At 44.5% G+C, this 24,927-nt stretch overlaps 10 protein-coding genes and 1 non-coding gene across 11 annotated transcripts; 4 read left to right on the top strand and 7 right to left on the bottom strand.

Moving 5' to 3' along the window:
• Positions 1 to 3: 3 nt before the first annotated feature.
• On the bottom strand, positions 4 to 4,040 carry V2V93DRAFT_363297 (SNF2 family N-terminal domain-containing protein). Its single transcript, XM_066908569.1, has 5 exons — positions 3,788 to 4,040; positions 3,652 to 3,725; positions 2,502 to 3,594; positions 842 to 2,445; positions 4 to 785 (listed from the first exon to the last, which is right to left on the bottom strand). The coding sequence occupies exons 1-5, from the start codon at positions 4,004 to 4,006 to the stop codon at positions 245 to 247; spliced, it is 3,531 nt and encodes a 1,176-aa protein (XP_066768855.1). The 5' UTR covers positions 4,007 to 4,040; the 3' UTR covers positions 4 to 244.
• A 1,356-nt stretch (positions 4,041 to 5,396) lies between these two features.
• On the bottom strand, positions 5,397 to 7,842 carry V2V93DRAFT_363291 (UTP--glucose-1-phosphate uridylyltransferase family). Its single transcript, XM_066908568.1, has 4 exons — positions 7,700 to 7,842; positions 7,362 to 7,457; positions 7,193 to 7,269; positions 5,397 to 7,129 (listed from the first exon to the last, which is right to left on the bottom strand). The coding sequence occupies exons 1-4, from the start codon at positions 7,754 to 7,756 to the stop codon at positions 5,842 to 5,844; spliced, it is 1,518 nt and encodes a 505-aa protein (XP_066768854.1). The 5' UTR covers positions 7,757 to 7,842; the 3' UTR covers positions 5,397 to 5,841.
• A 108-nt stretch (positions 7,843 to 7,950) lies between these two features.
• On the top strand, positions 7,951 to 11,667 carry V2V93DRAFT_30184 (uncharacterized protein). The gene is made up of 2 exons (XM_066907215.1): positions 7,951 to 8,366; positions 8,422 to 11,667. Exons 1-2 carry the CDS (start codon positions 8,144 to 8,146, stop codon positions 11,280 to 11,282), a joined length of 3,084 nt encoding a protein of 1,027 aa, XP_066768853.1. The 5' UTR covers positions 7,951 to 8,143; the 3' UTR covers positions 11,283 to 11,667.
• An 11-nt stretch (positions 11,668 to 11,678) lies between these two features.
• On the bottom strand, positions 11,679 to 12,922 carry V2V93DRAFT_377782 (uncharacterized protein; the record flags this gene model as incomplete). The annotated part of the gene is made up of 2 exons (XM_066911928.1): positions 11,679 to 12,091; positions 12,157 to 12,922. 2 exons carry the CDS (start codon positions 12,920 to 12,922, stop codon positions 11,679 to 11,681), a joined length of 1,179 nt encoding a protein of 392 aa, XP_066768852.1.
• Positions 12,923 to 13,168: 246 nt separating this feature from the next.
• V2V93DRAFT_331062 (uncharacterized protein) lies at positions 13,169 to 14,843 on the top strand. The gene is made up of 2 exons (XM_066907655.1): positions 13,169 to 13,390; positions 13,462 to 14,843. Exons 1-2 carry the CDS (start codon positions 13,272 to 13,274, stop codon positions 14,576 to 14,578), a joined length of 1,236 nt encoding a protein of 411 aa, XP_066768851.1. The 5' UTR covers positions 13,169 to 13,271; the 3' UTR covers positions 14,579 to 14,843.
• Positions 14,728 to 16,922, bottom strand: V2V93DRAFT_30193 (NMD3 family-domain-containing protein). The gene is made up of 2 exons (XM_066907216.1): positions 16,309 to 16,922; positions 14,728 to 16,245 (listed from the first exon to the last, which is right to left on the bottom strand). Exons 1-2 carry the CDS (start codon positions 16,636 to 16,638, stop codon positions 14,878 to 14,880), a joined length of 1,698 nt encoding a protein of 565 aa, XP_066768850.1. The 5' UTR covers positions 16,639 to 16,922; the 3' UTR covers positions 14,728 to 14,877.
• V2V93DRAFT_30343 (snare region anchored in the vesicle membrane C-terminus-domain-containing protein) lies at positions 16,859 to 18,102 on the bottom strand. The gene is made up of 2 exons (XM_066907217.1): positions 17,803 to 18,102; positions 16,859 to 17,728 (listed from the first exon to the last, which is right to left on the bottom strand). The coding sequence occupies exons 1-2, from the start codon at positions 17,977 to 17,979 to the stop codon at positions 17,207 to 17,209; spliced, it is 699 nt and encodes a 232-aa protein (XP_066768849.1). The 5' UTR covers positions 17,980 to 18,102; the 3' UTR covers positions 16,859 to 17,206.
• V2V93DRAFT_t5 lies at positions 17,097 to 17,194 on the bottom strand. Its single transcript has one exon. It is a non-coding gene; the product is annotated as a tRNA-Ser (tRNA).
• A 132-nt stretch (positions 18,103 to 18,234) lies between the features above and the next one.
• V2V93DRAFT_363285 (60S ribosomal protein uL29) lies at positions 18,235 to 19,000 on the top strand. Its single transcript, XM_066908567.1, has 3 exons — positions 18,235 to 18,285; positions 18,348 to 18,710; positions 18,763 to 19,000. The coding sequence occupies exons 1-3, from the start codon at positions 18,283 to 18,285 to the stop codon at positions 18,766 to 18,768; spliced, it is 372 nt and encodes a 123-aa protein (XP_066768848.1). The 5' UTR covers positions 18,235 to 18,282; the 3' UTR covers positions 18,769 to 19,000.
• V2V93DRAFT_319310 (uncharacterized protein) lies at positions 18,954 to 21,753 on the bottom strand (the record flags this gene model as incomplete). The annotated part of the gene is made up of 3 exons (XM_066907272.1): positions 18,954 to 19,813; positions 19,880 to 21,284; positions 21,340 to 21,753. The coding sequence occupies 3 exons, from the start codon at positions 21,751 to 21,753 to the stop codon at positions 18,954 to 18,956; spliced, it is 2,679 nt and encodes an 892-aa protein (XP_066768847.1).
• Positions 21,754 to 21,883: 130 nt separating this feature from the next.
• On the top strand, positions 21,884 to 24,911 carry V2V93DRAFT_363281 (autophagy-related protein 13-domain-containing protein). Its single transcript, XM_066908566.1, has 3 exons — positions 21,884 to 22,203; positions 22,269 to 23,360; positions 23,412 to 24,911. The coding sequence occupies exons 1-3, from the start codon at positions 22,102 to 22,104 to the stop codon at positions 24,540 to 24,542; spliced, it is 2,325 nt and encodes a 774-aa protein (XP_066768846.1). The 5' UTR covers positions 21,884 to 22,101; the 3' UTR covers positions 24,543 to 24,911.
• The last annotated feature ends 16 nt before the right edge of the window (positions 24,912 to 24,927 follow it).

The raw sequence follows: 24,927 nt of genomic DNA, 5'->3' as shown, positions 1-24,927 counted from the left end.
ATTGTTTTTTCAAGGATCCTGTTAACTGACGATACCCATTTTTTGTTTTTTTGATATACTGTATGCTTACACTATACTGTTTCCTTTGACTTCTATGGCAGAGGTACTGAAGACTATAATATATGTTACAATTCTATTGCTTATCCGATATAAATACTCCAATAAGGCATCCTTGCTAGTTTCCAATTAATCGATTTACCAAAATAGGCAAAACTCATAACATCTTTCACTTCCAAGCGAGACTTCATCGTCTGCTAGAAGTGGCGGAATTGTCGTCCTGCTCAAGAGATCGCTTGTCGCGCAATCGGGCAAGGATGCCACCTGATCCGACGCGAGATCCAGGATTCGTCATACGTCCTGACAAACGAGAAAGAACGCCCGTGGTTTTTGCAGGCGATGAGGAGTGCGAGCCAGCAGGTGATTCCCGAGCACTACTGCCAGAGAGAGGAATATTAGCTCTCGAAGAATTGCGTGGAGGTGCATTTCGGCCCGCAGTACCGCTACGTCCAGTCCAAGTTGGTGTGCCTACCTCGGCATGCCTCGTCGCTCGTCGCGACTCGCGCAGTGCCCTTGCTGCATCAGAGGCAATGCGCGAGGCTTCACGCTCGACCAGAAGCGCATCGGGACGGGATGCATTCATTATCTCGTCGTGCTCAAGGGTACTGTGGACACCCGATCTGGCAAACAAACTCTCCATGATTCCATCTTCTTCAGCTTCCTCTTGTGCTTCCTTTGGATTATTGGTATTATCATCATGAGATCTTTCTGATTCTTCTCCAGTGTGGCTAAAATTATTAAAAATCAGTAATCTCTTTTGGTCAAGCCGGAAAATATCACTCACTATTTCTCTAAACCAGCTACTCCATTTATGTGTTTAACAGCATCTGTTTCCTTGAATTTATTCTTCCGGTCTGCTGGTTCCAGGTCAGACCGATTAAGTTGGACTTCAGCACCAGCAAATAGAGTTCCAGTCTCTGTACCTTCAGCCTCAGAATCTCCCAAGCTAAATAAATCATGAAGATCGTTGTTCTTGAAGAACCGACGCTGCTTTGGATCTTTTAGAATTTTATTAGTCAAAAATTGCTTGAAAATTTGACGATGATAAATCTTTTCCTCGATAGTTCCAGAAGTCATTAGTCGGTAAATGGCAACCTGCTTCTGTTGTCCTAAACGCCAAGCTCGTTCCCGCGCTTGAACGTCAGTCGAAGGATTCCAATCCGGATCGTAGATAATCACGCGATTTGCTCCCGTAAGATTAATTCCTAGACCACCGACGCGAGTGGTAAGCAGAAAGACATCGATCTCGGGTGTGTTGTTGTACTCATCGACAAGAACTTGCCTAGATGCAATAGGAGTTGATCCATCCATTCGCAGATACCGAATATCAGGCAACGAAATGATAAATTTTTCCAAAATATCTAACATTTGCCGCGTCTGACAAAATAAAAGTGCTCGATGACCCTGCTTTTTCCAAAGTAAAATAAGACTTTTAACAACTTGCATTTTGCCAGATTTATTTGCTGAACCGTAATTGTAGCCCGGTTTTTTCCTTAGAATTTCTCTTGCAGCTAGATCAGGATGGTTACATATCTTTCGCAAGATATCGACACCAAAAAGAACTTGGCGTCTGCCGGCCATAATCGAAGACATATCTCCAGATTTTAAAAACTTGACATATGCATCTCTCTGCGGTTGGGTCAGTTTGCAGAATAATACTTGTTCTGTCTTCTTCGGCAAGTCTGCAGCCACATCCACTTTCATGCGACGAAGTAAGTAAGGAGAAATTAGATCTCTAAGGACGACAGCACATTTGTATGCAGTCTGTACCTGCACATTTGTTGCATTGGCATAGCCTCCAATATTAATCGGGATAGAGAATTGTTGCTGGAAAACAGGTAGAGTGCCTAGTCGTCCAGGACTAACAAAATCAAATAAGCTCCACAACTCTGTCAGATTATTTTGGAGTGGAGTTCCTGAAAGTATGATTCTATGAGGAGTCTTCACCTGCTTGCACACCAACGAGATATCGGAGTCCGGATTACGAATCTTGTGTCCTTCGTCCAATACACAATAACCCCATTCCTGCGGTATAATAGCGTCTCGATATATTTGCATGCCCACATATGTCGTTATCAAAACATGGCCTTTTGTAACCACTCTATTTACCAGCTTTTTGATTCCACGGCTGGATTTTGAATCGATCAATTTCCCTTGCCTCTTGCTTAACTGACGATCATATTGATCTGCTTGTTCTGCATTTTTTAGCATACCAGTTCCACTAGAGTGTAAAATAACAGCACGAAATGGCGGCCACCAGCGGTGGAATTCATTGACCCACTGCTTCATTACCGTAGCCGGACAGACAACTAAAACGGGTTTCTTCAACTTTCCGCTGTAGTGTAAACCTGCTATAAATGAAATTATTTGGATTGTTTTCCCCAGGCCCTAGGTTACTTAAATTAGCACTGTGGGGAAAATCAAGAAGAAAACTATGAGTATACCATCTCGTCTCCAATAATCCCACCAGTCCTTTGAGAATACAGCTCCCAAAGCCATTGAACGCAAGTTCTCTGATAGTCAAATAAGCTGGCATGTATGTCTCCAGGTAGCCGATATCCACCATCAAATACCATGTCGCCAATTTTTGGATGCGGGCGGTACCATTCCTCCTCTTCTGTCTCGGAATTGGTCTCAGGCTCCGTGAGACTCTCCGCTCGTCGCAATTTCTTTCGAAATGCTTCACGCTTTGAGACCCAGCGTCTCAGACGTTCTTTGTAATATTTTTCATCTCCATCGTCGAGTTCTGGTAGCTCTTCCTTAATAGTCTTTTCTTTTTTCTTCCATGCCGCTTTCGTTTTAAGCTTCGATCGCTGCAGAGCGCCATCTTCAAAGTCGTCATCATCCATCTCCGCTGGATATTCTTCGTCGTCATCTTCAATAACTTCTTCCTCGTCAATATCCGATCCACTAGGAGCAAAATCTGATTCAGATGCTACTTCATTTTTGACGGCAATTTCGTCGTCGTCTGAACCAGTAGTTCGTCGCCTTTTCTTATTAGATCCAGAAGAGCTTAAACGTCTTCTCTTTATCCGGGTCTCGGCAGATACTCTACTGGCAAGCTCTTCCTCATCATCGCCATCTTCTAAAATCTCACCTTCATCAGAAGTGTCAAACTCCAAGCCAGGCAGCCTAAGCTGCTGGTGGGACATATCTTTCCCGCCAGCAGCTGAAGCGTCGGCCTCAACGTCGTCAGTACTCTGTAATGATAAACGAGAAGCCTCGGTACCTGCTTGCCTCTCAAATCCAGCCATATTAGAAAATGGAGTAATTTTTCCCGTACGAATTAAGTAATCGCGTTCTGTTTCATTTGGTAACCGCATTGAAATGTCGGAGTTACAATTAGCAGCTGCATCTCTGACAACTAGCTCTCGTTCTTCAATTCGTTGTTTAATATCGGATATATCTTGATCTATTGGCGCTAGATCAACAGTACGAATGTGTTCGATTTCATCAATTATTTTAGCGCGGGCGGAAATTGTCGTATTGCCGTAATGTAGCCGATCTTCAAGCTTATTAATCTTCTCCGCAAATTTGCTATAGTCACGTCAGCCTTTACATCAATATAAACCCAATAGGTAGAACAATGCTCACAGCTTCTGATTCAATGATTTTTCCAGTCGTTTCGTATCCAGATCCTTCTCGCGTTTATTGATCGCTAGATCAGCCTATTATGTCGAAAACAGTTAGCAAACTCTTAGATAACTAATTGGAAGCCATCAAATCTTACCTGAGCTGCCACATTCCTTTCTAAATCATCTTGCTCCATAGTCTTTACTCCTAAACTATCCAGACTCTCAATAATACTAGTAGAAGGAGCAGCAGCATCTTCACCGAAAAGCTCTGTGCTCTCCAAGCTCTCTTTATTAAATTCAGATGTCATCGGAACAGCTCGATTATCTGGACTTCCGGTGGATGAGAATACTTCTGACCCTTTGTCGTCTGCCATGTCTAAGTGACTAGTTGAAAGCAGTAAAAGAGTATAGAAGTGAGATTGTGACTCTGCTCTTGGGAATTTAATTAGCTTTTTGCACGTCATCATAAGCCGTTTGAGTGAACTCTAATCTATCAGCGCATCGACTTATCGGAGTTTTATGATCTCCATATTGGATATGTATTGCGGTCGAGCATAAATGTTTATGGAGTGCGCGAACATACAAACTGGACAATCGGCCATGCCTCGACGTATTTTTCCCTGGGCTTATAGTGCTTCGTCCAAAATCTACCATGAAAGCATCTTCATCAAAGATCTCGTCTGGGGGACAAGTCGACATGATCAAGACTAAGGCACGAGCTTTGTAGGAGCTTCCAGCACAAAGAGAAAGGCCGATTTTTTTAAGGCAGCTCATTATCAAGACTCAACTCTACAGGTGACTTAGAGGCAGATACCTCAGACCTAGATCATGGCCGCAATGGACATGAGCAAAAGAGAAAGAGTAGTGGATACACCTCGACATATCCCACGAATATAAGAGTCTGAACAGCGGTTGTAATCCAGAGGGACAAGTTTTTGTTTTCCGGTGATGCAACGTCAGCCCCAGTTTCAGAGCTCATAAGGACAATACACATCGCATGGCTGAAAATGAATTCACCAATACAGTATATATATTTGCAGCTGTAGCGCATGAAGTCGAATTGAGACGTCCTGGGTCAGCTCAGAACGATGGCTATGTGATACAACCGATTACAAGTCGTCCTGAGAAAAATTTGAGATGTTGTAAGTAACGAATAACAAGTCGGCAAACGACAAATGTCACAAATCCATTCTCAATGAAGTATCGCATGAACATTGTGAGGAAATCTCGACACTTTGACGTCAACGCCTTAAGGGCAGCATATCAGAAATTTTTTTTTCTGTGATTAACACCGTTTTTACCAGGATCACTCGTCTGTTGACGATGCAGAAACGGCAGTAACAATTATATCTAGGACATTATTCAGCTGACGCTTGTCGCTTCATCTTCCCGAGTTTCTTGCAACATCAATCACAGACTGTGAATGAAAATCGGATGCGTGTATCTGCTACGAGCCGCAATCGCACTTCCGATCATGATATAGACAGCTTATTCGCGAAACATTTTAAAAGAGAAGCTCCCAACATCAGAAAAAAATCCCAAAATATCGGTACCTACTAGCCCTTCAAACATATCACAGACGATGGATACATGAGAAGTCAAGAAAATTAGACAACCATCTCTAGAGCTACGCTACAACTTATGGAACCGCTGAACGATCAAACAAAGACTAAATCTAAACCCGTATTTTGTTACGATCTGCGAATATATATATTGAAGATTTGAAATGAGGAGTTGAATAGTTGGGCGAGTATACGCGTTACATGGGAATACAACATGGGAATACAACATGGGAATACATGAGTAAATACGTCTTAAAATCTGATTGTCTTGAGCAGAGCTGATTGAAGCCGAGAGTCCGAAGTCTTCAAAACGTACTTTGACAGTTCACTTATTAAACAAAATTTACTATATCTGTAGGTTTATGTTGCCGTCACAGAAGAATATGAAGATAAATTAACTTTCGAAGCAAACTACTTACAACTTCTTCTCTCCTCCAAAACAAGTAAAAGAAAATACTATAAATGCTCCAATCAACTATCTAATAAGGATTGGTGTTTCATCTTTATCCTACACAAAAATATTTTTTCACAAAAGAGAAAATAAAAACAATATAGAGACCAGTTAGCCAGATTTTGAAACTGCTAGTCAATGGAATAAAAGTCACAAAACAATAAAAACGAAGATTACGAGCAAAGAGTAAAACCAATTAGTGCTCCAATATAGAAAGATTGCCAGTAATGACAACGTTTTCAAGTATGCTTCCGTTCGGGATATCAATCTTCTGGCCATCTGAGCAAACAATAATTACTGTTCCTTTAAGAACAACGCCCTTTCCAAGAGAAACATTTCCAGTCACGGTAAGATGGTCAAGCTCAACAATCTTGGGGATGTAAGGAACACGCTTCTGGAAGTCCGAGACCTTTTTGAAATGACTACCAAGCTTGATAAGTGGCGCGGGTCCGAATCGTCCAGGGGAAACCTCAAGGGCGCCGTGCGCAAGAGAGTAAAGATCCGACTTGACCAGCATAAGGTCGGAGCAAGTCTTAACCGGTAAAAATCGGCGGCGCGGAACGTTGACACCATGGGCACCCTTGAAGTGACGGATGGCAGCACCAACGGCGGTCTCGAGTTGAAGAACACCGACATCAGACTCACCCTTACCGACAGAGATTGACTTTGCGTTTGGAATAATCTCAAGCTCAAGCTCGTTGTTCTCTACAACACGCTTCATCGCTTTCAGATTGATCCAAATGTTGTTAGTGTTGAAGTACTTGAATTTTTTGATTGATTTGAAATCTTCGGTGTGGTCCTTAGGTACCTGGGCAATTTCAAGCAGACGAACAGATCCCTCGTAGTCAATGATGGTACCACCCTTGACATCGGCGCGAGTCTTGTCGGTCAATTCCATAATGTACTCGGACTTTGACTCGATCATGTGATTAAGGATCTTAAAGTCAACGACGGCACCCAGGTTATCAGAGTTGGAGACAAAAAGAACCTCCTTGCCACGAGAAATAAGTTCATCAAGAACGCCAGAGTTCTCCATGGACTCAAACAAGTCGCCATGTCCAGGAGGATACCACGAGTCAATTGGTGCATTAATATCTTTGGGGACGGGGAGAAGAGAGTCCTTGTATACACGAGGATACTGAGACTGGTTGAAGGTGATGATTTCAACGTTATGACCCTCGTACTTTTTGATGATAGACTGAGTGTCATCGTCGGTATTAAAAGAGTTCATTAAAACAAAGGGCACGCTGACTTTGTAAGTGTCGTTCAGAAACTCGATTTGACGCACGGCAAGGTCAAGGAAAGACTGGCCTTCGCGAACCTCAATAACAGACTTGGGTCCGACGCAGCCCATGGAGGTACCAAGACCACCATTGAGCTTGAGGACGACAAGCTTAGACAGAAACTCGGTCTGAATATCCTCGGCAAGCTGATCATAGTCGATAACCTGCTCGGGGTTCGGGGGGTGAATATGGTCCCAGTCGCTATAACATAGATTGCATTAGAGAATGGAAGCAAAAACAATCAGACCCATAAGAACTACATACACAGCGGTACCTTTTGCCTTGTCGGTCAGGTAGCGGCGGAAGAGGGAGAAGAAAGCATCCATTTGTGTCTCAAATTGCTATAGGCGAGAGGGGTTAGCATACGTCATAATGGGCCAACAAAAATAAAGGTAGCGAGCAGATCGGCAGCAGAACAAGAAAGAAGCCGTACCTTGCGCATTTTGGGATCCGGGACAGTGTCTGCGAGTTTGTTGAGAGCATTGCGCATTTGACTTGCCGCGATGGCGGTGGAGGTGTTTTCGAATTGCTAGATAGAGACGGTTAGTCAGAAGCGCGAAAGACGCGTTAAGTGAGCCTGAGTGCGACTTCGGCGTCTTGCTAGTCCCAAGCCCCGGAAAACAGTTGTCGACTCAACTAGGAAAAAAAGGACTGTAGGAGCAAAGGCTAGGCAGGTGCACACGGTGGAGCAAAGACTAGGCAGGAGCAAAGGCAGCGTCGCGCAGCTGAGGATCGCAACGAGAGCAGACGGTGCCGCGAAGGAGTACTCACGAAGGTGCTCTGGCTCTTAGCGTGTTTGCGCTCAGCGGAAGAGCCATTGGTTGCCATCGTTGGGGGAGGAAACGGAGGGAAAGAAGGAGAAGATGTATTCGGGGCTGTGAAGAAGTAGTATGAGGAGGAGGCTGCGAGGTAGGAGAGCGCAGCATTTAGTCGCAGCCAAGGCACGTGCTGATCAAATCACGTGTAGAATCATCCTGGTCACGTGTAGACTTGAGTCCTCGAGCTGCTTTCTGCTGGCTCACCTGGTTCACGACTCCCACACCTGATTCCCAGCCTCTGTCTCTGTCTACGCGACTATGTATCCCTAACGCCAGAACACCAATTTGCATCTTCTATCTGATATAGTATCGGCATTTATCTCTGCGGTAGTCCCAGCTGCAAGGCTCTCTGTCGGCCCGCTTACCTCTGCGTACGTCGCAGTGCTATATATAGAAGATGCTCCTCCTCGTCGCCTGTCTCGTGCTCGTGGACCTAGTCCGTGCAGCCTCTGTACCGTTCGACAACTGTCTGTCTGCATCAGTCGAGCGCTCGGGAACGTACTTTGTTCCATCTAGCGTCGACGCGGTCTACAGCACTTCTCTTGGTGAAGTCAGTCTAGCTGTGTCTGGTTACATGTTCGGCTCGTTACCAGACTACTCAACCACTACTAACCGGCTTAGTATGTTTTCTGTCGTAGTTTGTCTGCTCTCATGTATTCTGACTTTTTGTTTTAGCTACTCTGCGAACTTCCTCATATGTCATGCAGTTCGAGGTTGATACGACATACACGCGTTTTTGCTCATTCGTGCAAGACGGCGTTTGTCCATTCGGTCCGTCAAACGATACCGGGTTTCGTACCAGCTATCTTCTTGACAACGCTTACTATTTCATATCTGTATCTTCGGAAATTGCCGTTATCGATCCTTCTGTAAACGCTGATATCGTCGCGTGTATATCTGCATCAATCACTCCAACCTTCCACTCATCCGTCTACTCTGCCCTTGTTTTTGTCCCAGTTGGTATTCTTCTTTTTCTGGGGTTTTCAATCGTCTTGTCTGCCATTTACAATCCTTGGACTGGAACAAAAGATTTCTATTCTTGGAGCAGTAATTTCGGTCAAGACCCCAATGCTCTGCGGCTAGTGACACCCGGATTTGGAGACCTACTTCAATACTTGCAATTTGCTTATCTTCTTGCCTCCCTTAACCTTGATTTTCCAGGATTTTATCAGCCTGCAATGTCAGCCAGTTCATGGGCTTCTTTACAGTTTAATATCTCACTAGCGTCCCACGAGTCTCGTGATGTTGGTATTGACAATATATACGCAGTTGATGGTAGCTACGGCCTGTCAAATTTATCGCAGCTAGTCGGGCTGGGAAAAGATTATGATGTTTGGACTAGTTTTATTGTCTGGCTTTTGACTATCACCGGCATCGTGCTTCTAGTGTCCCAGACTACTTATGGTCTCAAGTGGTTGACTCGCAAACTCAATGGGCACCACTCCATTGATTTGAGATCAAAGAATCTTCCTTCTACCGTTGGGATGATTGTTCGACTTTATCTCGGCTATTTTTCCCTTCCCCTAGTTTCCTTTTCTACCTTTCAACTGTTGCGCTCTCCCCATTCTCCTGCGTATATCAGCGCTTTCGCTGGCGTTTTGTTAGTTGGTTGGATCGTCAGCGCATTCTTGGTCATTAGATTTATACGGCAGACGAGGCCTCAGCAAGCGCTTTATGACGACCTTCCCACACTGTTATGTTTAGGCCCTCTGTACAACACCTACAGAGAGCGCGGTTTTATGTTTTGTATCGTCCAAATTATTTGTACTTTAGTCCGTGGCATCTTTTTTGGTGCAGGGCAACCTGCTGCCATCGCTCAGATCGCCGTTCTTGCAGTTCTTGAGATTGTATATCTTTCTTCTACAATAATCTTTCGTCCGTTTCATCGCGCAACCAAGATGAATATTTACCATATGATCATCTCATTTGCACGCCTGATCTGTATCATGTTTTCGATTCCATTCATCGGGTCGCTGGGAGTTAGTGATACCGCAAAAGGGTGGTTTGCCTACACGATTCTTCTGATTCACGCCTTAATTCTTGTTTTTATATTTTTTGCGCATGCTTTGGTGGCGGTAGTTGAAACGCTAGCTCAATTAACTGGAGTGACCAGCGACTCATCAAATACATTTGCGCGGGCTTTTGGTCTCCGTCAGCTAACCCATCGCAGAAAAGCACAAGAAATGGACATCGGATCAAATCATCTCGATCTTGAAATAACTCGCTCTTTTGCGATCATGCCTGAGGAACAGTCACTTGGTCATTCGCCATTGCAGTCTTCACTAAGTGGCAATATCCTTGACAATCTAGCGATACATCATAGTGCTGGTGGTATTCCGCCTTATCCTGCTTCTTCACAGGTAGGTGCTTCTGCTTCGCCAATAAGTCCTGGTACAGCTTATGGCTACTATCGCATGCCACGTCAACCACGCGTGCGCAGCAGTTCGCAGGGGTGGAGTCCTTCTTTGACGACCGAGGACGATAACAAGACATCCAACTTTCTTTCGGTCGGAGAGAGAGAGTCTTCTTCGAACTCGTCTCAGAAGAAGGCTGACCTGTTCACATCAACTGGATCATCTACTCGCGGCGGTGCATCTTCCGCAGGTGAGAAAGAGAGCTGGGCTGAAATTGAACCAAACGAGGAAGATTTCTTGTGGAGGGAGGAATCTACATTGGCTCATACTCCAAAGAATGTTGATTATGCAGTGCGAGAATCCGACGTATATTTCAACCTGCGCAAGCAACGACAACTTAGTCTTGCGCAGACATCGACATCATCGGCTGCGGGGACAGGAATCGGGATATCGGGTGTGGACGGTCTACCAACTGATTTACCGAGTGAAGCTGCGGAAACTGAGCCAAAATCTGTTTTTTCATCGAAAATCCGGACCCCTCTTTCGGCAGGTGCTCGTTATTCAAGGAAACTGGGTACTGGTCCTGCTGATCCTACTAGCGTGGGTGCTGGCGTCAAAGGTTGGTTTTCTAAACGGCTCAATGAAGCGAGTGATCGGCTACATATTGGTAATCGGAACAAAGGATTTGTGGTTGTGCGAAACGCTCCTTTAAGGACGGTCGATTCATCTGAAGATGAAGTGGCGATACCAACTACTTCATCGGCACCCGCTGTTCAAACTCCGAAGGTTGGTAATACGTTCGTGGTGGAAGATGCCGGTCCTAGCGTATTGCGAAAGGGTACAAAGGATTTAAATATTGTGGTGGATCAGGCAGTACCCAAGAATAGGTTCACTCCTATTATCAAATCTCCTGTTCCACCCGCTTTGCGTCGGCAGCAGCAGCAGTCGCAGCTTATTGCATACACACCGACAGCAGATGGTGAAGCGGCACTTTCTCCGTCTTCCTCCTCAGTCGTTCAGTTAACTGGTGGTGAGCAGGATAGTTTGCTGCGAGTGCAGGAGGACGATCGACGCGTAAACTCTTCTTCGGTTGGGGAAGTTCGAAGTATGAGAGTTGGAGACATGATTCGAAGTAGTGATTATGCGGTTATCGAACATGAAGCACGGCATTTAGAACCTTAGGAAGGCTAAAAAATCTGAGAGATGTTGACTCTCTTTGCTTTGATTGTTGAAAGTCACTGTTATTACTGGTCTGTGTTATTGGATGGAATAGATAACTTGAGGGTATTATGAGTTATATTGCAGGTTGCTTTGGAGTTTGGATAGGTTTAGTTTTTGTTGGTATTGTTTCTGCTTAGTTATACTTGTTTATGTTCCTGCTAGTGCATTAAAAATTATGGCGAATTCTTACTGTGTGGAAGTTGATGAATTGTGAATTGTACAGTATAATTAATGTTTTTTTTATCTGATGTGCTCTTGAATAAAGGGTATGCTGGAGAATCTCAGTTACTCATTGATTGATTGAAAAGCTACAACTGCTTGACGCCATGACATGTTATGCAAATCTTTTTTTGATATCTAAGAAAATATGCTGCCCAGTACTCTTTGCATTGCAGCATCATTTGCCTGATCCCGTTCACTTGGTTCAGACTTCTGTGTACGATCTCTAACTGTTCTTTGTCTAAAATTTCTCCTAATATCCACTTCTGCTTCACTATTTGGCTTTGCGTTAGACTTGCTATCAGAGTTAGCATTTTGTTGCTCCTCTTTAGCCGCCCTCTTCGCCTTAATATTCTCAATCATCTTTGCGCGACCAACATTCTTTATATATGCTTTATTTTCTCGAGTAGCTTGAGATATCTCGGCTCGTAATTTGGCTTGTCGGACTTGATTTTCGTAAGCAATTTGTTCTGTTAGATTGTGCCACTTGAATTTCGGGAGATATTTGATGTTTAGGATGTCGTCGTAATAGTATGATCTCTTGTTACCCCCTGTAAATCATATATTAGTCTTGACATGTGTTCGGTGAAATTTTCAAGTAGTGACTCAGTCTTACCAATGATTTGACCATTTAGAGTAGATGCACACAACTTTGCTTTTCTCTTGTCTTTAAACTCGACCCAGCCTTCAACAAAATTTCTCTTTTTGTTTCCACCAAAACGAACTCGACGGGTATATGATTTCGGATCTTCTGGTGCAAGAAAAATTCGATCCAGTTCTCCAAAACGTGAAAGAATCTGGCGAACTTTTCCCGGTTTCATAAATGGAGGGGTTCGCGATAAGTAAACGACACCTGTCTTTTCTATGCGTGCGCGATTGTCTTCCAGTTCTTTTGTTGAGAGGCGGCGAAGAACATCTCTTACCTTGCCATCGGTTCCAGATGATGCTCCAATAATGTAAGATTCCTCATCTTCATCATCACTTGCTTTGTTTGCATCACCGCAATCATTATCATCCTCTTCTTCTGCTTCATCATCTTCTTCTTGTTCGCTGCCATCGACTTCGTCCTCAGATGATTCAAAGCGCCTTCCAAACTGAAACACAGGAGCATTAGACTTCCGCTTTGCAGTGGCATTTGCTCTGCTCTCGTTCTCCTCTTCGTCTTCATCATCAGAGACAGTCTTAAACCGAAAATTTGCTTTTGACTTGCTAACCGCACTTTTGCCCTTCTCGACCTTGACAGTTTTCTGCTTTTTGTCCTTCATCGCCGTTGGTACATTCGTTTCAGAACCGTCGTCGCTGTCTGTTCCAGATTTACAATAATCAGACCCTTCATGTTCTTCTGTAGAGAACCAATCTCTCTTTCGTGTATTCGAAGCCATTCTGTATATTAGCTTTCGCACAAAGTCGATCTTCTGAAATGGATCTGAGGGAAAATATAAATTCTAAATTCTTTCGTCGGCCACTGAATAAAATTTGGGAATTAGCATAACTCACTCAGCATCTGTGCGTCTCCTGCTTCATACGCCGAATCTATCGTGTATAAGGCTTAGGGCTCTTAAACTCCCAACCGCGCCGCATCAACTTGGGAGTTAGCAGAAGAAAAAAAAATAGTGAAAACTCCAGTACTGTCGCGAATCAATTCTTGAGAATTAGATTTGGGTTAAGACACTTTACCTGGACTTTTTCTTATAAGGATCCTTATAAAAAAAGTTTTGTTGATTTTAGAGAATGAGTAAAACTAGAGCTCAGCCCTCGCGTAAAGGGAAAAAGGCATGGCGCAAGAACATTGATGTTTCGAAAGTCGAGCAAGGTCTCGAAACTGCTCGCGAGGAGCAAATTATTGTCGGGTACGTTATCACTATGCTATTTTTCTTTCCGTCACAAATTCAATGCTAAATTTCTTTTTTTCTTCAAATAGAACTACATTTGACAAATTAGACTCCGACAAACTTTTTGCTGTCGACGATCTTGCCTCTAGCAAGGTTCCAATTGCCCTCTCGAGACCGTTAAAAGCTGACCAGATTTTAGCGGAACGCTCAGCTATTCCAGCATTAATTGCTCGGAAGCGAACAAAAGAAAATGAAGCGCACGAGGAACGCAAGAAAGGAAAAGTTCAGGGAGTATCTTATAAAGATCTTGGACGGCTTCTTCGCAAAGCGCGTCGACAAGCCGATGGAAAGGCTTCAGTGGCAAATTTAGAGAGAGAGAGTCATATTCTAGGAGATATCTATGATGCTTGGGCCGATAATGCAGAATCGGACAATTCAGAATCGGAGTCAGCGCTGCTAAAGGTTCGAATGGCGCAGGAGAAAGAAAAGAAGGGGGTTCGCAGCAAGACAGACATTCATGCAAATGGGAAGCAGATTGGATTAGCAAGAACCTTGAGCTATGTCCGAAAAGAGAAGCCACCAGTGACAATGTCGGAGCCACCTATTGCATTTAAAGAATCGCGAAGAGCTGTTGATTTACCAAAGGAAGGAATCTCCTATAATCCGTCGTTGGACTCATGGCAAGCTGTCCTAGCGGAGGAACATCTCAAGCTTGAACAAGAAGATAAAGAACGGAAACGAGAAGAAGACCGACAAGAGCGTATCCGACAATTAGGAGAGCTTCTAGACGAGCGGGAAAGGCTAGGACTTGATGAGGTTGATAGTGATGCTGAAGAAGAGGAAGAACATTCTACGCTTGTTTCTATCAAGAAAGAAGAAGATGATTTGATCAAAAGAGAGTCACCTGCTCCGAACAATATTATCACCAAGGATGAATCGACTTTAATCAATCTTAGCAAGCCAGTGCGTACTATTCGGAAACATAAACTCGGAAAATATAGAGTGCCCGAGCAGCCAATGACTCTTAAGTTAGCGGACGAACTGACTGATTCTTTGAGACTTCTTAAACCAGAAGGCAATCTGGCCAAAGAGCGGTTCATAAGCTTGCAAGAGCGTGGTGTGATCGAAGCCAGAGTCCAGGTATTTAAGGGTCGCAAGTACAAAAAGAAGCTCACAGAGAAGTGGAGTTACAAGGATATCAAATAGTAGAAGGGCTGAGATTCCGAAAACTGAAAAAATAGTTGTCTGCATGTTGCTTTACGGTTGATGGGATTGTTACGCGGAAAGGGTTCAAAGTTGAATTATTGTCCAATTAAACAATGGCAATCGACCTCATCTCTATTGCCACATAACGAATGTAACCAGGAAAACCTCCCTATGAAATGACGACCAAAAATCAAGAATATGAGTACGAACCACTGAACTCATGCCAGATAAGTTGTGCTTAATAAACAGAGGTTATGAATCAATATTCCAAATAAACTAAGTAATAAAGATAAAGCAGCTTATTCGGACAAGTAAGCGTCCTCCAAGGTGAGCTCGTCAATCTCATCCAATAGCTCATCAAGACCAACGTCAGGTGCTGATCCATCAGATTCGTCATCAGATTCGACACCTTCATCTCCACCATCTGTCTCCATTGCAGCATCGCCATCTGCGTCCATGCTGACTTGAGCCTCTTCAATACCATCCATATCCATCTTTGTCGGCCGTGCGGGTCGCGCTTTTTCAGGATTCTGCGAATTTGAGGACTTGTAGAGATTAATTGTGCTACGTAGTTCTGGATCCTCTTCGAGTTCTTGCAAGAAAATCTCATAGTCGCGCTCAATTCTGTCGGCCTCCATCTGTCTCTGCTTGGTGGACTGAGTTGTATTGTCATCTCTATCGTTGTACTCCTTAGCCATACGACGCAGACGCCAGTTGCGGCCTTTGTTCTTCTTCTTGCGAGGATAGGACTTCTTGACAAGAACGACATCCGGCACGTTTCGCTGATCCAAAGTATCCCAGAGATCATGGTTGAAATTGGCATTCGAAAGGAAATATCCGAGAACGGTGTCTCCAGGGTGCAGAATACCACCAAGATGGGTTCTGACATAGTATGTCGTGTCATTGCGACCCATGTCTACAGATCGAGCCACTGTAGCATCAGCCATTGCCAACCTTCCCTTTTCAGTTCCAGTCAGCTCAATATCAAGAACAACGAATTCCGTTAAAGTTGAACTGTTGGCAAGAGAAGTGAAGGGCTGGCGCCAGTAGACAGAAGGTTGCAAATCTGTCGCATCAAGGCTGGATGGATCGAGAAGATGAACTGCGTTACCGACACGAGAGCAAAGGACCAACTGCGAAATATTGCCCGACGCCCGCGCAAGTTTCTTAGGTAAACACACCAGATCGTCTTTACATATTGGTACAATCTCAACAGAGAATGTAAACTTGTAACTGCGTACTGCTGTATGCGTATCCATTGAAATCAGCTCTTCAGATTTCTTTGTGCGAATGGGCGTAACTCCGCTCAAGAAATCAAGCATCTTAATAGCGTGATTCTTCTGACTGTAAAAGAAATCAAGGCCATCTTTTGTTTCCAAAATCGAGATCGTGTCCCGGTGAGCATTGTGCTTTAGAATCAGTTGCTCGAGATAGAAAAATGTACGCTTATGAGGAACTTTCTGTCGAATCTGCACCGTGGCACGCCATGTGTTTACGGTAAAAGATTTAGCACAATCCGGGCACTGTGTAGCAACAACAACGTATTCAACTTCAAAAGACTGCTGGACAATCGTATTATTGAAGGCCTCGCGCTGAACAGTAAGCTTGACTTTAATTCTGCGAGAATGAGGTTCGGTCCAGATAAATGATGCGTCGATAAGGCGGACCTGAGACACGTAATCCAGTTAGCTCGATATAAGACTAATGAACTTGTAATGAGAAAAACGAACCTTTTGCAAACCTTTCAGTCGCTTCAGGCACAAAGCAAGCAATTCTCGGCTCTCTAAAGTAGCAGTCACCCATTGACTGGGCGGCCGCAGAAAACGCTCGCAATTTCGGCAAAAGCTAAGAGTACTTTCCTTTTGAATACCATCCGTAATATCAACAGACAGCTTGATACAATCATAACACATTGACAGACCGCTGGTACCATCAATAGGAACACCGCAGTTACAACATAAAACAGTCGCCATTGTCTGTTCTTGCGCGTTAGCGCTTAGCGGCGTAGCACCGCCATTAATGGCAGCAGCAGTAGCACCAAATACAGATTGGTAATCCATTCTGATCTCAACCGCGTAAAATCAGAATATGTGTGTAAAACAAGAGAGGCGCGATGGAGCGAGCTGAATAACTTAGGGCGAGAAAAAAAATTGGTTGGGAGTTTAAAGTTTGCATCTGATGACATAATGCCCATCAGCAGGATCGGCGAGACAATCAAGATAACGGTTAAAACAGCAAATAATTGGATATATATGAATGCAGAGAATTGTAATTATACATGCCAAAACGGTGATGAAGTGGTCACAGAACCACAAAAATATCGGTCTGGCAATATAAGCATGAAAAAATCCGGGAGATCCTCGAACATACATACTCAACATTAAATTGCATTCCCCATTGCCACATAAGCATATACACACTACGATGGATACAGCTCAATATTCTCCAGAAAGGGTTGCCAGTATTAAATAAATGTCATGCAATAATTGCTCTAGTTCGTTCCATCATCGTCTTAACTTTCATGTTAAATATATAGAACCTGCGCCTCGAAACGAGAAAAGATATCAAATATTCAATTCGAGTCTTTCGCCTTAACCACTCGGCCAAACATATTGACCCCAGAATGACCTATCGCAAGAAAAATAAAACCAAAATACAAAGAGAAATAAGAGTTGCAATAATTAGGCTGTCCCGTTTCTTGCGAGTATTGATCTTTGATATCACTGTGTTGATGCCAGGAATCCGACTGGCGGTGCTCGTTACTCGTCGCTGGACATTGGCCAGTACCTGTCGCTGTCTTCCAAACTCTTCTCGGGTAGCGTACGCCTGTGAAAGAATACCGTCAACTAAGTTATCTGAGCGTTCAATTCGCGATCGTTCATTGAGCATATATTCTGCCTCACGACGAGGATCGACGGGTGCCGACGACGAGGAGTTTGTATTTCGTGAGAACGAATCGATGTCGTTATGCACGGATGTGAGCAAATTGGCACGTTGTCGTTCATGATTTATAACAGATGTGAGGCGAGAGAACTCTCTCTGATGCTCGACGAGGATTTCCTTGTGGCGTTGAAGATGTTGAAGCTTTGTAGCTGACGCGAGCTGCTCTGAGTCGAGCAAGCGGGTGAGAGAGGCAAGAATCTCTTCGCGCTAAATAAGACTGTTAACAATCATTTGCAATTGAATAGATTCGCATCGATATCAAGGGGGATTGTTAGTCGTACTTGCGTGAGGATTGCATCCAAATCCTTGACAACCCTTGTTTCCTCACTCGTCGGCTCTGCTGGGGGATGCTGTGAAAAAGCAGAGTATTGAAGAAATAGAGACTCAGTCTGGGATTCGAGCTGTCGAGCCTGCGACCGTAGCTGGCCGAAGCTTGCATATGAGCCAAATTCAGACATCTCGAGGCAGTATTGCGGAGGATTCAGACTACATTTGCTCAAATGGGTGTGTACAGCCTGATTGAGACGACAAGTCGCACGTGATTGAAATGTTGACCCTTGCGTACATTTGAGTAAGCCGCATGCTCTGGACTGGCAAATCAGCTGACTTATTTTAGGTCTTAACCCTAAAGTACTGATTTAGCAGTCACACAGAAGACGCCGCACAACACAGAACCTTGAAGTCGTCTGCGATGATAGTGAAGCGGCAGTTAGTAGTTAGCTCAGCAACCACCGTTCATATCCAATTCAACAACAGTCATAATGGTGTGTATTATCTCTCATTAAGATGTTGAGAAGCGTCTGGATCTAACCTATTCTCACTATAGCCCGGTGTCAAGGCCTACACTCTCCGTGAAAAGTCCAAGGCGGACCTCGAGAAGCAGCTCGATGAGTTGAAGCTAGAGCTTTCGACGCTCAAGGCCCAGAAAGCCAGAGGCGGCTCTGCCTCTGGCCTGATCCGCATCAACACTGTTCGCAAGTCGATTGCCCGTGTTCTCACTGTCATCAATCAGCAGCAGCGTGGTCAGCTCCGTCTCTTCTACGCCGAGAAGAAGTACCTTCCCGTCGATCTCCGCGTTAAGAAGACTCGCGCTCTGCGGAGAGCTCTCACCCCCAAGCAGAAGAGCTTGGTTACCGAGAAGCAGAAGAAGAAGAATGTTGCTTTCCCCCAGCGAAAGTTCGCGTTGAAGGTGCGTTAGTTTCTGGAAACAGGTGGTGGCTAAATGCTAACTCATTATATAGGCTTAGAGGATTGAAAAGGGAAAAGTTATGGATACGTTTTAGTGTAATATTTTCATGCATGTACTTTACCTGTGAATATACGGATTAAAAAAACATAGAAGCTGAGACGTTGCGTGTCTACGTAATTTTCTTTGCATGCTCATTATAAAGCCTTATGTACAAAAATCTAGAGTTTTCTATATACATGTCTCCTACTTCAAAATGAAACTGACGTTTTTGCGTCCCTTTGGAACAATCACTCGCTGTATCTTCTTTCCTTCAGCCTTCGCGTCTAGCCAGTGTTGACCTTCTGGTGTCTGCATAATAGCATCCACCATTTGGTCTTGGGACCAGTTTTCATCCAGTTTGGCCATAAACCTCATCTTGCCATTCACAAACACCACATGATCGACCAGTGGCGATAGCGACTGTAGCTCTTCGGCTTCTGGCCATGACCCAATCTCGAAAACAGACGACCAAGCCTTCTTTTGAACTTGTAAAAGTACCGCCCAGCATTCTTCAGCGGTAGCAGGAATGACTGGAGCCGCCACCTGAATGAGCTTCATCACTGAATTAAACATGATTGCAGTGCCTACTTTGTCTGCCTCACTGGTAGATTCCTTCGACTTTCTATAAGCGTCAAGTATGCTATTTGTCAGTTTGTTGTAGTTGGATATTGACGTATTGAGAGTGTAGTCGCTTGCCAATGCTGTTGTTATTTTAGCAATAGTACTCTGTATGTCATTCCATAGCTTGACTTCTGCCTCTGTCCTACTATCAGTCGCAGGAATAGTGAAGTCAGAGATGTCTTGCTTTTGAGCGTCGTCGCAAACAGTCAGTACGTGTCTCCAAACACGAGACAGCCATCGTTGAATGCCGACAATCTTATTCTCGTCCCATTCAAGTGTATCCTGGATTGGTGCCTGGAAAAGGATATGTGCACGCGTCGCATCGGCTCCGTATTTGTTGATGCAGTCATCTGGGTTTGCGCCGTTGTATTTCGACTTCGACATCTTTTCATAAGAAATGTTCGGTGTTTTTCCAGTAGCCCTGATAATCGGTTTGGCCGAATCTACAAAACATGCTTGTTAGTATTAACATTGGGAAAGATATCACGACTTGGAAAATATAAACGAACCAGATAAATCAACTTCTTCAGGTTTTAAAAATCTGCCAGTCTCGGGCGTGGTAAATGTGCGACCGTGCACCATACCCTGTGTAATGAGTTTCCGAAACGGTTCTCCATTCAAGTCTCCTCCGCTCCATTGACCTTGTTTCATTAAAAATTTGCCAAAAAAGCGAGAGTAAAGTAAATGCAAAATTGCATGCTCCGAGCCTCCAATGTAAAGATCAACTGGAAGCTGCGAGGAAGCCGTCTCGTATGAAAACGGCTCTCTTTTATTATGCGTGTCTGCAAATCGGAAAAAATACCACGAGCTGTCGACAAATGTATCCATAGTATCAGTGTCGCGTTTAGCTGGCTGCTTACATTTTGGACACGCAACATTGACCCATTCCTCATCTCTTGCGAGAGGCGATCCGCTTCCCTCAGACTTGATCCTAGAGGGAAGTAAAACGGGAAGTTCCTCTTCTGGAACTGGGACAGCCCCACAAGAGTCACAGTGAATGATAGGAATGGGTGCTCCCCAATATCGCTGGCGACTAACAAGCCAGTCTCGAATCTTGAAATTAGTTGTCGCATGACCAGTGCCAGAGGTCTCAAGATCCTTCATTATCAAAGCCGTGCCATCTTTGATGGTCTTACCTCCATACTTTGGAATTGAAGGAGAAATTATGCCTGCCTTTTCGGTGTAAGGCCCGTTCTCTATCCTCTCACTTGAACCCTCAGGTATAACGACATAATGCACAGGTTTCCCGGGCATATTTTGCTTCCAAAATGCATAGTCTCTATTGTCATGGGCAGGTACTCCCATCACAGCCCCTCGAGCATAATCACTCAAAACATAAGGAGCTGTGAAAACAGGAATCTCTTCTCCTGTCAACGGATGAATAGCATGTAACCCAGGTATAAGCAGGCCCTCATTTGAATCCGGATCTATGGCCTTCATTCGTGTTATCAACTCGCATATTTCAGGGCGCGATTGGCAGACATTGTGAGATGCAGCTACTGCTATGAACTGAACGCCTGGTAATGTATCCGGACGTGTGGTGTATACCGTCAAAGGTTTGCTGCCATCTGTGAGTTCGAAATCAATCTCTGCACCCTGTGAACGCCCGATCCAGTGTGATTGTTGTGTTGTGACTGCAGAAGGCCATTCACTGAGTAGCTCAAGATCTTTGTCTAGCTCGTCTGCAAGCGCGGTAACCCTGAAAAACCATTGAGAGAGTAATTTTTGCTCCACAAGAGCTCCCGAGCGCCAGGACCTGCCTTCGCTGTCTACTTGTTCATTGGCTAGAACAGTTTGGTCAACTGGATCCCAGTTAACGGCAGCTCGTGCTCGATATGCGTAGTTTGCTTTGAATAAATCAAGAAATAGCTTTTGCGTATGCTCGTAATAATCCGGAGAACATGTCGTAAGTTCCTTTAAGCAAGTTAGTAACATTAGAAAAATGGCACCTGGATGGTTCAAAGTATACCTTATCCCAGTCAAAATTAACCAACATCCTTTGCAACTGCTCCTTCATGTTTGCGATATTCTGCTGAGTCCAAAGGTGAGGATCCGCGTTGCGTTCGATAGCCGCGTTCTCGGCTGGCAAGCCAAAGGCATCCCAGCCCATAGGATGAAGCACGTCATATCCCCGCATTCGTCTAAATCGTGAAATTACATCGCTTATTGTGTATACACGAACATGGCCCATATGCAGATTTCCAGAAGGATAGGGAAACATCGAGAGGCAGTAGAATTTGCCTCGAGAGGGCACGCCCGGAGCTGGGTTCTCGCTCCAGATTTTTCGCCATTTGCTTTCCACCTCACGATGATTGAGCTGCTCGACATGCAATGTAGATACAAATCTACGATGTACGTAAGCAGCCCGACCGCGGAGAGCCATTGTCGGGTTTTAAAGATCAAATAGAGGCGGAAGCGAATTGGCAGATAACTTAGTCGATGTTCTGGAAATAACGTTTCGATGTTTGTTAGCGCGCACTTTAATCGAGCCACTGACGCAGAGCGCGTTTATCACCGCCAGCTGTCTATCGAACTATCGAGCCCAACCCATCGACAGCAAGATCTTGTTTATCTTATTACCGGTATCAGCAAACATTCTCAGCAAGCAGTCTTCTTTTCTTGCTGTTGTGCTGTAGCTGGAAGAAGCCAAGTTCAGTCGCAGTGTCTTGAGTCTTCCTTCTGAGAAATGACCGTCTTCCTCTGCTTCCTCGTCTTTTGTTGATTTGTCGTGATGAGCGTATCTGCGCCTGCCCGTACACCTTCGCAAACTTCCATGCCTTTGGCTTCGGCCTCCGGCATGTCAAATTCTGCAAAGTTGAATCAGATCTTGCAGGTCAGTGTACCGCGGAGTTTGTAGTTTGTGTAAAATAGTTTATACTGACAAGATCTCCGTTACAGAACCTATTTTCTAAAGCTGCTGCGGTTATCATACAGTCTCGGATATCAGTTCCTCCTGTATATCTACGCGGTTCGACTACAAAAAAGACAAACAAGTGGTTTAATCTTGAGCTTGAAGACACTGATGCTTTTCGTGAAGAGCTACGGGTATGGAAAGCTCTGGATAAACTTACAGACAACGACTATGTCACCGCACCCCCTCTCATTATCGAAACCGTGCTTGATACTCGTGATCTTTCGCCTAGTCAAATACTTGTGATATTAGATCAAGAAGGTAAGCGATGGAACGTTGACGCCACCGTTCCGCGATCAGATGTTCGAAGGCCAGAGATTGTATTAGAGCGTTGGCGGATTGAACTTGATCCAAGGATCGTCGGCAATGATGAGCCTCCTATTATCTACAAAAAGTCAATCGTTTTATTTCGCTCGCTATACGCTTATGTACGACTTCTTCCAGCTTGGCGTTTGCGCAGAAAAATGAGTAAATCAAAGATCAGCCCTACCGCTTTAAAATTATCCTGCCGCATTTTGAATGGCGCATATCCAATTTCTAGTCGAGGGCGGATTGGGCTATCGATTCCAGTACTTCCTGGAGAAGATCAACATCATTTTCAAAATCACAAACTGCACAGGATCGAGACATCCGGTGGTGCGTTTGTTGTTGGTGTGTCTTATCGCACGAATTGCGAATTTAGAGTCGATGAATCAGAGAGTCTTCTTAGTTCTCACTTTTTGAACTTGGATCAGCATGATTATATTACTCAGCATCATCAGCCCTATGTCTCTGCGTCTGCTTCGTCTGCTGTAAGTGTTCGACGACATTCCCGATCATCAAAGAGCCCTGGGCCAATTAGCAGCCTTCCTTCTCGTACTACAGATGGCAACAGTCTGGTCGAAGCCGGCGTGTCATACAGCAGCTTGACTTCTTTTTATCCTAACCAGCCTGCTACTGCTACTGTGGCCACGGCAGGAACTCCGATACCAGGCACAAGTCAGCTTTCTGCTCATCGCCATCAGCAATCGCTGTCAAGCTCGGCATCCTCGGCGAGAAATATCGGCATATCAGGATCACATTCTTCCATAAATTCGATAGTAAGATACTCCTCTTTTCATCGGAATTTGCCCTTCACTAATACCTGGTAGGATCACCCGCCCCGCGCATCATTTGTTCAGCCTTTCAAATCCCCTTCGCTCTCAGAATCATCCTCTTCCGACCCCGCTGTCGGTGCTCGCTACTCTTATCATAGAGTTTCTTCGTCGTCATCTCTGACTGGAAATGCGAAACCGAGCGTATCGCGGAGCAGCTTTTCGTCTGGGTCTCAGGCTGTAGCACAGATGGCTATTTCGCCTGGAGCAAATCGTTCCTCTACATCGATTCCTATCGGAACTCCAACCTCTTCAAGTATCAGACGTTATAGCTCCTCGTTCAGTTCTCGCAATCAGTGGCAAACACAGCAGCCATCTTCTGTTTCGTCTGCTTCTACGTCTTCTACCGTCCCCTCTTCTCTTCAAAGAGAACGTCGGCCGAGTGCGTCTAGCAATATCAGTTATATCACACCAGAAGAAGACAAAGCGAATCTGACTGATTTTATGCGTATGTTAGAGCTACAAGGACCGCTGAAGTCATTGTCTTTGCGTCGTCAGAGCAGCTCTAGTGTAGGCAGTACCGCGTCTGGGAATTCGGGCACCTCGGTGCCTAGGACATCTCTATCTCGGTTTCAGATTTTGAGGGAAAGTCACGCTGTTCTGACTGATAGTATGTCCGCGTCAATCCACCAGAATCCTGCTACTGGTCAGCAAGTAGTTAAAGGCTCGCCTGTATCTGGATCAGTCGCTGCAGGATCATATTCGTCTGGCGGCAGTGGAGGGCGAGGTTTCTCACCAAGTACCCCGCACACCCCCGCAATTCCATCTCGGCTCAGCGAAGGGCTGACTGCCGAGAGATATCATGATGCAGCGGTTTTTGAAGATGACGATGAAGATGAATCTCATCGGTATGGTGGCGAGGATGACTTGGATGCCGATAGCTTTCATGGAGACAGCAAGCATGCTTCAGACAAAAGACCGTCAATCATATCCTCGTCATCTTCTCGCCGGGGTACTGGAGTTGCACAATCTGATCGAAGTGGTGGAAGTGGTGGCCCTGCAGATGGCAGCGCCCCTGGTGACGATGATGAATTATTATTTACAATGAGTGATATGAATTCTGGAGTCGCGAGTCTTAATGCGACAACTGCTCCTCCTGACCAGAATACCGGTTCAGAAGCCCCATAGACGTGGTATTAATTGAAATTTTTTTTTTTTTTTGTTTCTTTTTCTTTTTTGCTGGTTAATTTGGTTTCGCATTTGGCGTGTTTTTAAGCATTTGCTTTGGTTCAGGGTGCCAGGAATATTATTTTTAGTGTTTGTTTGTTTCTGTTTCTGTTTGTCAATTATTATGAGCAATAAGTACCAAAAAAAATAATCATATTTGTTTCTAAATGCATTCACTAAATAGCTGTGGTTCTAGCTTGATGGTCTCTATGTTTTTTGTTTATGCTGATCATTAGCGGTTAAGCATTTTGCAGCCGAAAAAAAAATTGTTTTATAAATATCTTCCAATCCTTTGATTAATTTCTGAAATGCAAAAGAATTCAGATCAATACTTTATAATTAAAAC

Source organism: Kockiozyma suomiensis (assembly GCF_038497685.1).
Source record: "Kockiozyma suomiensis strain NRRL Y-17356 unplaced genomic scaffold V2V93scaffold_1, whole genome shotgun sequence".
Lineage (NCBI taxonomy): Eukaryota > Fungi > Ascomycota > Lipomycetes > Lipomycetales > Lipomycetaceae > Kockiozyma > Kockiozyma suomiensis.
This window is presented reverse-complemented; position numbering and strand designations above follow the sequence as displayed.